Here is a 10,113-nt window from a genome sequence, read left to right on the forward strand (position 1 = left end):
GGAGGAGTTCGTATGTTAATGGATGCATCTTTCTTCTTGCCTCCTGTAACCACCACTGCGATTGCATAATCATGGCCTTAATTCTTGTTGTGCTATTGCATTCTCGTTCCAATCAATACAAACATGTGTGATCCCTTTGCTCACATTTGGAGGCAATAATATGCATCATTGTAACTAGTACTCCATCCGTCAATTTATAAGTTGTGCTTACCTTTTCCATCAACTTCGTAATTTACGTTCGATGCTTGACCCGACCTATGAACTACTCCCAAATTTAAAAACTGAGAACGAACCTATAAATTCAAAACTACTTCTGCAGCACGCCTGTCACGTTCGCAAGTTCAAAATGAGAAACTAGAACACGTACATAAAGCATGTCCCTTCCCCGTCGCATACCACACCGTCGTCCCCCCCGGTCAACGTGCATTGGCTACGCTTTATAACACTACAATATGTGGGACCGCATGTGACCAAACCGATGATGCGCCAACCTAGCTACTACGTTGCTTATCTGGCGGGAAAAGCCCCACCCTAGCGTTTCCAATCGTTATTTCTATTTATCGATTGTGCTAAGGAGCAGAAACAAATGTTACAATTTAAACATGTTTCTATACTCCCATAAAAGACTCAGTTGGTGATGGTGGTGTGTCTGCCATCCGTCATTTCTGACCATTAGATCTGCATCTAACGGTTGTGAGGTAAGTTGTGGCATTTTTGCAACAATAGCCCACTTCTCTGCTCCAATTTGCAGAAAACCCCTTATTATCTTGAAAGCAACCACATCCCTCCCTCACCTCATCAAAACAGCCTGAGAAATATATTTTGAGTGAAAAGTAATATATTTTGAGTGGTATATATGTATATCAAAACAAGAGTGTTTTCTGTCAAGTTTGCGAACAAGTACTATTCTACTTTGGATCCGTTGCAATGCACTGGCACATTGCTAGTAAAAGGAAAAGGCCTGCCGCGTTTGCGTCGCACCACCACATGCCCGCGAATCGGGAGTACTCCACGGCCCATCCGGCACGCCACATACCTAGGGCGTGTTGCCTAGCATTTTCACTTTGATGCGGGACCGCAGTGGAGCAAACTGACTATCGGAAAACCACACCCCTCCTGCCGCATTGGAAAACAGAAACGAGAAGGGGAAGATCTAGCTGTAGCACGGAAGCCAAGAAATTTGGTGTCAGATGGGACTCGTTGATAGAGTAGGAGCACTCCGTACTACAACTACTACGAAGTTTGTACTACTCTACTACTACTACCACTATACAACTAGGTACGTGCACGACACAGCATCGTAGGAATAAAAAATGGGAAGATCTTGTTTTGGGTGATTTATCTTTATTTCAGTCAACGTAGTATGAATAATATGATGTGGGGGCACCCATGAAGCCACGTGGCACGTCTGGAGGTCTTATTTAGAGCTTCTTGTGTGGATCGATCACACTGTCATGTTGGTCGTTCGAGAAGAACGTGTATGGGTACTTATAATAGATCCGAATCGCAGCCACCTAGACCATTGGATCAACATCAATCAACGGTTTATATCATGTACGTGCAAATACACGCATTGACTCTGGAAAAATAATGAATATAGAATTTATAATACATATACCGCATATTGGGTTTCTCTAAGGTCAAACTTTGTATACTTTCAACAATTTGTAGGAAAAAGTATCAACATATACACCACCAAATATATATCATTTGATTCATCATTGCTTTTATTTCCACATCGTGTAAATTTGTTAGTGTAGATGCTCATATTGTTTTCACCAAATTCGGCCAAGCTTTATAAAATTTGGCTGCAGTCAAAGCTATATATGTGCGGAGTAAATTACAAACAGAGGGAGTGGAATAGATATAGATATAACTATACAAATAAAAAATTATAGTAATATAGTCTATAGATATAAATAAGGCTACTACCCTTTTTCTACGTTAGAACTCGCGTTGTTGTGTACACATTGTTTTGTTTTCGCTATAATTTGCATTTGCGGGGTGTGTGTGTAGGACTGCCGCCTTTTGTTCAGTACCAGCAACCCCACCATTATCCTTAACTAATTCATATTGGCAATTACAATTGCATTATCTTAGTTCTAGCCGATTCTTTGGTTGCTTGGAGGAACTCCATCTCGTTATTCAGGTTGATTTTGTGCATACGATAAGATCATCATCCACCGAAGATTTGTTTAGTAACGATTGTTGATTTGTATCACCGGGTATGATATAGTTGGATCGTCAACGTCAAAATCCACCAACTCGATACTTATCCCCACTCTCATTGAAAGATTTGGTCGCCATCATAAGACTACCACCTAAACAATTCCTTCCCTATAACATACGCATGAGCACCCATCTCATTATTCAGGTCCACACCTCCCTCCCTCTCTCGAAACACACACACACACACCTCTCCACACGATGCATGTCTCTTGGTCTCTCCTCCATCCCATGACAAAAAGGCACACCGCCATTCTCTTCATCATGCTACCCCCGTCTATGTATTTAGGTCTCCTTGCAACAAACAAGCATTCATCTGTCTCTCTACTATCTCTTTCTACCACACATAACCTTCCACCCCTAGCCAGCCGTGCTATCGAGGTCTATCCAGCTCTCTCACACGCGAACAGACGATGTCTGTGTGTCCCTTCATCGCACACACACTATCACTCTCCCATATCCGCAACCGCGTAACCTTGTTGATCCCGACGTTACACGCACCTCTCTCTCTCTCTAACACACAGACACACACACCCTCTCTCTCCCTTTTGGACACTCCTCTCTCTACGACACACAAAGTCTTTCAAACATGCATATGCCCCTCTCTCGTTAGGTATCGCTGCCCCCGCCCCCTTCTTTGTCACACGAATATTCTCTATATATATCTATCACAATAATAGATGCATAGTCTAAATTGAAACCAAGTACAAAAATGAGCTCCGATTACAAAACTCAAATCCACTCCCAAACAGAATAAGAAAAAAGGTGAAATCGTGCACACAAATGTTTGTTGCGTGCATGAATGTCAATGATATGGATGTACTACTCGTACATCACACAAACCCATTTCACACAAATTACATTAAACCCTTCTCAAAATATGGTGCGCATGTGATGTTTGTTGTACTGCTCCTGCCAGCCTTCCTCCGACACTTTCCAACATATTGTGCTACTTCTGATTCTATTTTTCTCCTCAGGCCATGTGAAATCACGAGAAGGTCACCCCACCCCCACTGGTACTGTAGCTCGAAGCTCCCATACGGACGCAACACCCACTGGAGCATGCAGCCGTTGCCGAAGTGGACGGCGCCGCGGCCTGGTAAGAGGACGGAGTCTCCGACATCGCCAAGGTGGAGCATGCCCTCTACGGCCGCGAGTAGCACGCGCTGACTGTCCATGATGAGGAGAGTGTGATCTAGTGGCTCGCCCTCGTTGGCCACGAGGGGTAGGTGTGCTCTAGCAGCATGCCCTGGTCGGTCACGAGGACGTGCATCGCATCCTCGCCGCTCACAATGTGGACGAGCGGGTTCTCCAACAGCATGCCCGCGAGCATCGCATCATCGAGAGCATGCCCGTGAACATCGCAATGTCGCTGATCTTGACGTGGACGAGCGCGTGCTCCGGCAGCACGCCCGTGAACATCGCATCCTTGCCGGTCACAATGTGGACGAGCACGTTCTCTAGCAGCATGCCCGCGAGCATTGCATCATCGTCACTGCTCTCGACGTGATCGAGCGCGTCCTCCGGCAGCACGCCCACGAACATCGCAACCTCGCCGCTCAGGTGCACGAGTGTGTGCTCCAACAACATGGCTATGAGCATGGCATCCTCGCGGTCCACGAGGTGGTTGAGTGCGTGCTCCAGATAGTACCCCAGGAGTCGGGACACGAGCACCGCGCCCCTGGCTACGAGGAGTACTGCATTGTGCCCATCGTGGTTTAGGAAAATCCCGTGATTCCGCTGCTCCCTGGAGGAGACGAGCTCTAGTGGGCGCTCGAGGAGTCCCGCGCCAATATGCAGGTGGCGGCGGACGTGCAAGATTATCCTTCGAGCTCTCCTCCTCTTACGAAGACACCTCCACCGCCCCCTTCATACGTCCTCTGCCTGGGCTCCGGCGGACATTTGGAGTTTAGTTTTATGGAACATTAATATTTGGACTAATGCAAAAAACAACCTATGACTAACAGGCATAAATAGATGATGTGGCGGCATTGCATGCTGGAGTATATTACAATTTATGGATTGCATGCATGACTAGCTTATGTGGCTTGGTTGCATGGCTAGGAAAGGCTAGAGAAAAATAAATATATAATGTGTTTAGAGTGCACTCGACTAAATGGGAGCATGTAAATATCTTTAGAGTGCACTCCACTTTTTTTCACACGCCTAGGTGCACCGGATGCCGTGCCAAGCTACAAAATGTTAGAAAAAAATCTGCTCCAATGTTTTAAAAATCTATTATTATCTTGAAACCACCCACACCCGCCCCTGACATCATCAAACTAGCTCAAGGAATATGTCTTCAGTCAAGCATAATTTATTTTTACTGATATATGTATATCAAAACCAGAGTGTTTATATTTAAAGTTTGTGAACAAGTATTATTCTACTACTTTGGATCCATTGCAACGCACGGGCCGGCACAATGGTAGTGGTAAGAAACAAATTTTGGGTATAGCATGAGTTCATACTGCGGGAGCACCACAAGGCCTGGCACAGGAGTTACATTTCCCTCTCGGGGCCCACGGGACTGAGCTTCAGTGGCTAGTGCACCTGCCTTTGAGTCAATGATATGTGGACCCTAAATGCGGTTGGCCCGCATGTCATTCTCATAAAAGCAGAGGGGCTTTGGGACCGAGAGGGGTGAGGCGCAGGTCTGCGGATGTGTGGTGTCAAGGGTTCGAGTGGCGTCGTTGGAATTGAGTGGGACGAGGCTTGCCTGCTCCCCTCCCATGCTCTGATCCATACTCCCGCACCACTAATTTTCATCCAACGGTTATAATAGATTTCCTCGTGTGGGTCATCTATAGCCTCAAAAAAAAGGTAAACAAAGGCCGCATTTCTAGGAAATAATTTCCTGCATGAATCTGTACATGCATGCAAGACCCTTTCCTGCTCGTCCTCCGAGCGTGGCAACAGGTGCCTACCTAACCCATGTAGCACACTGTGCCGCCAGCGAGTAGCACCTCCTCCATGCCAACATCGGCGTTTGGGCAATGCAGATGCAGCTGCTCCCGGGTTTTCCATGTGGCTTGAATTAATCTGATGAATTTGCAATGTGCTTATTGATACGTCCATTTTTGCATCATGATTTTATATTGATATTTATTGCATTATGGTTGTTATTACACATTATATCACAATACTTATGCCTTTTCTCTCTTATTTATAAGGTTTACATGAAGAGGGAGAATGCCGGCAGCTGGAATTCTGGACTGGAAAAGGAGCAAATATTAGAGACCTATTCTGCACAACTCCAAAAGTCCTGAAACATCACGGAGAATTATTTTGGAATATATAACAAATATTGGGCGAAGAATGCACTAGAGGGGGGCCACCTGCCATCCACAAGGGTGGAGGGCGCGCCCTACCCCCTGGGCGCGCCCCCTACCTTGTGGGCCACCTGGCAGGCCCCCGATGCCCATCTTATTCTATATGGTGTGTTTTGACGTGGAAAAAAATCAGAAGGAAGCTTTTGGTATGAAGCGCCGCCATCTCGAGGCGGAACTTGGGCAAAACCAATCTCCAGGTGATCAAAGCGTAGACAACTGCCGCCAACTCAAGATTGTGAGTGGGGTAGTTCCTCTCGTTTGGCTTCAACTGCCGAGAAGTATAAGCCACAAATTTCTTGTCTTGCATAAGAACTTCACCAAGACCTTCCAACGATGCATCACAAAATACTTGGTAGGGCTTGGATTCATCAGGAGGAGTAAGGACCGGAGCTGAGACGAGCTTCTCTTTGAGTGTCTTGAAGGCAACGTCACACTTAGGAGTCCAAGAATACTTGACATTCTTCTGGAGGAGGCTAGACAGAGGCTTCGCAATCTTGGAGAAGTTCTCCACGAATCTTCTACAATAACTTGCAAGCCCGAGGAAGCTTCGAAGCTGCTTGACGTTCTGAGGAGGCTGCTAGTTGACAATGGATGCAACCTTTTCAGGGTTTACTGAGATGCCCTTGGCAGAGATGATGTGACCAAGGTAAAGAACTTCGTCAAGCCAGAATTCACACTTTGAGAATTTTGCGTAGAATTGATGCTCTCTGAGCTTGTCAAGCACCAATCGCAAATGTTTAGCATGATCCTCTTTATTCTTGGAGAAAACCAGGATATCATCGAGATACACCAGGACGAATTCATTGGTGTAGGTGTTGAAGACGTAGTTCATCATTCTCGAGAAGGTTGGAGGAGCATTTGCAAGACCAAAGGACATCACCGTGTACTCATAAGAGCCAAAACTTGTCCTGGAAGCCATTTTTGGAATGTCTTCTTCACGAATTCGGATTTGATGTTACCTCATACAAAGATCAAGCTTGGAAATCACCTTGGCACCTTTGAGTTTCTCGAATAATTCATTGATCTTGGGAAGTGGATATTTATTTATTGTCTTCTTGTTCAATGGGCAGTAATCGATGCAAAGTCGATCCTTGCCATCTTTCTTCTTGACAAAAAGAACACCACATCCCCAAGCAGATGAACTTGGTCTGATCAGACCTAGACACTCTTGTTCATCGAGCTACTTCTTCAATTCTTTCAGCTCTTCTGGCCTAAGCTTATAAGGACATCAGCAAGCTGGTTCTGTGCCGGGATCAAGTTCAATGACAAACTCAACAGCTTGGTTAGGAGGCATTCCTGGCAATTCTTCTAGAAATACATCCTCATACTCGTAGACCACTGGAATTTGAGATATGACATTAATCTCGCCTTGCTCATTGAGAGAGAATAGCCGAATGGTGTTATCACGGGCCGCAAAGATAATCACCTCTTCAGACGGATGAGTCAATTTGACTTCCTTGTCAGCACAATTAAGACAAGCCTTGTCTTTAGAAAGCCAATCCATGTTGAGGATAAGATCAATATCAAAATTGCTGAGAACAATCGGAGAAGCCAGAAAACAATAGTTGCTCATCTTGACGGTGACATCCGGAACCACCAAACTAGAACTCATGTGCTTACCCGGGGAAACAACTGTTAACGGTCTATCCAAATATGCCGAAGTGAAATCATGCTTGGTAAAGAATGGTGTTGACATGAAACAATGCAATGCACCAGTATCGAACAACACACTAGCAGGAATAGAGTTAATTGAAAGGTTACCCATGATCACTTCTGAAGAATCCTCTGCTTGAGCTAAATTCATCATGTTCACCTTTGCATACTTGGGATTGTGCTTGACAACTGCATTGCTTGCTGGCCGGACAGGAGGAGGAGGCGGAAGGTGCCTCTAGTTGAAGCACTTGTTGGAGTAGCGGCCTTTCATACCGCATTTGTGACAAGTGACCTCTAAAAGTGGGTGAGGAGGAGGATTGCCTGTCCTCGGAGCCTGAGACCTCTGCTAGTACACTTGGTTGGGTGGGTGGGTAGAACCACGACCACCTGACTGCTTCTGCTGATAGGGCGGACGAAATGGAGGAGGTGGAGGAAGCCAAGACTTCTGTTGCTTTGCGGCCACTTGAGAGGAATAAGAAGAATGGATTGCATCCCTAAGTCTCTTCTTGGAAGCTTCACACTTGAGTTGGGCTGCTTCTTGCTTGAGAGCAATGTTATAGAACTGATCAAATTGAGTCAGCTCCACAAGAACGAGAGCGAGCTAAAGGTCGTCTCTGAGGCCACCCCTGAAATGATAGATCATGCTCTTCTCATCTGGGACGTCTTGGCTTGCATAGCGAGCAAGATTCTGGAACTTGATGTTATACTGATACACAGACATGCTGCCTTACTTGAGATTGTGGAATTGCTCACGCATGCCCTTGGTAACACTTGCTAGAATATGATGAAGTCGGTCCAGCTGATCACTTGACCACCTCTGGAGTCTTTGTACTGCTGCCACCGATCAACTGCCTGGTTTTTGAGCTGGAAGGAAGCGAACTTGACGTAGTCCTTAGGTCTAACATTGCTGCACTCAAAATGCTTGTTGATGTCCAAGAGCCAATCATCGGCATCCATGGGCTCGACACAAACACTGAACATCTTTGGCTGATTTGCGAGAAACTGATTGAGGGTAGCGAGCTGAGGTTGATTATTGAAATGCCCTTGGCCTTGATTCCCTCGGTTGCCTTGGTTCGCCTGGTACCCTTGTAAGAGCTGAAGTAGCATCTGGGTATTGGCGTTTGTGGTTACAATCATAACTCTCCATGCCTCCAGAGGTGGAGGTGGGGAGGGTGGGCGTTCTTGCTCGCCTTCTTCACCCCGAACTGGGTTAGAGCGAGTTGCGGGAGCCATCCTGAAGAAGATGACATCCGTTAGGACCACTATTGAAATCATAGATAAGTTGAATCAAAGGCTAGACAGGTGCAATGTAGTCTTCACAATAAGCATCCGAACCGAGAGATTAAACGAATGCATTCCAAAGTTAATATGATACGAACATTTGTATGGGGATCCACTTGGAATGATTGGATTAGCAAACAAGGTAACAGCTGGATACAAACATATGACAGAGATTTCGTCCAAAGTGTTCGCGATGAGGCCCCACGGGCACAACATACAGCGGACATCACAGATGACAAACAAGACATCCCCGAATTGGCATAGCTAAGGACTCTTTAAGACGCCTCGCGACCACTGTATATCTACCGTGAAAAACGAACCACTAGACATAGGACCCCAATCTCAAATCATACATATGCCGGAAAGAAATCGTGGATACTACTTGAATTCCCACCGAAGAACTCCCGAAATTCTTGGTTATGCAATCTGGTACAACAAGTACAAGGAGCAAAATATATCAAACAACTCCTAGCAGAATTCTACGCTCCAAATGTACCGCCTCCTCAACACATAACCAAGGACCTCGGATATCGTGTACCTCAGACCTTCGAAAGAACATCCGCCAGACTAGTTGTGGCAATACATCTGATCGCACTCCCCATTACAGGGTGGCGCCAAATTACTCTCACCACTAGTAGCATAGAAGCGCTTTCGATGTTGGCGTCCTCTGGTATTCCGGAATTGAAACGATAAACACTGTGATGACAACACCTCGGACCTCAACTCCCCGGGACACTTCCACAACCCCTAAATGTCAGGAGGCACCAAGAACAGAGTTCCCGTCACAATGATATCAAAATGATTCCACAATACCCGTGTGATCCTAAAAAAAGTTTGTGTGAGAAAGGAGAGTAACGGAACCAAAACACCTACGTCACGACTATATCCCACACGTGTCGAGGCATGACTTAGGGGCATAAGCGCATATTGAGCCCCTCGCAAGGATGGTTATATCTTCGCAAATATCATTTACTGAACATATGAGAATACCAGATAGAGGCTTACACTCGCCACAAGTCTACAGCAGTATAGTTCAATCATTCATACATCATCCAAATGATGGTAGGGTCTGACTACGGACGAAACAAATGATGAAATGACATGACCATCCCTACTACAGATCCCCAGATTTATCCGACTATGAGCGACTACTGATCGTCCGAAAACGAGATGTAGAAACGCCCACGGTCCTCGTCAAACTCCCACTGGAGCTCGGTAGCATCTCATGTGTCTGTCTCAGTGGTACCTGCAGCTGTGTTTTTAGTAATCTGTGAGTCATGGGGTGGCCCCGTAGTCTGCCCGTTTTGGGCCAACACTCATGAGGATCACTGGCCCAGGTTGTTGATTATGAATCCTCGAGTTAATTACTCCCTATGCAAATTTTAGTTGTTATTAGGCAAATGATAAAACACAAGTTGGGCCTTGCTGGAAGAGTTTTTTCAAAGCAAACTGTCAAGGGGGCCGAGAAACCCCGACCGTGTTAGGAACGCAAAATCAAGGAATATAACACCAGTATGACGGAAACTAAGGCGGCAAGAGTGGAACAAAACACCAAGCAAAAGGCCAAGCCTTCCCCCCTTTACCAAGTATATAGATGCATTTAATTAAATAAGAGATATTG

General features: G+C 45.8%; 1 protein-coding gene across 1 annotated transcript; it reads right to left on the minus strand.

Moving 5' to 3' along the window:
• Positions 1-6,786: 6,786 nt before the first annotated feature.
• Positions 6,787-7,170, minus strand: LOC141042888 (uncharacterized). Its single transcript, XM_073511798.1, has one exon. It carries the CDS (start codon positions 7,168-7,170, stop codon positions 6,787-6,789), a length of 384 nt encoding a protein of 127 aa, XP_073367899.1.
• Between the last annotated feature and the right edge of the window lie 2,943 nt (positions 7,171-10,113).

The sequence above is a fragment of the Aegilops tauschii genome, chromosome 3 (genome assembly GCF_002575655.3).
Source record: "Aegilops tauschii subsp. strangulata cultivar AL8/78 chromosome 3, Aet v6.0, whole genome shotgun sequence".
In the NCBI taxonomy this organism is placed as follows: Eukaryota; Viridiplantae; Streptophyta; class Magnoliopsida; order Poales; family Poaceae; genus Aegilops; species Aegilops tauschii.

Coding starts and splice junctions, on each gene's coding strand:
- LOC141042888 (XM_073511798.1), bottom strand. CDS start 7,170: ATGAGTTCTAGTTTGGTGGTTCCGGATGTCACCGTCAAGATGAGCAAC.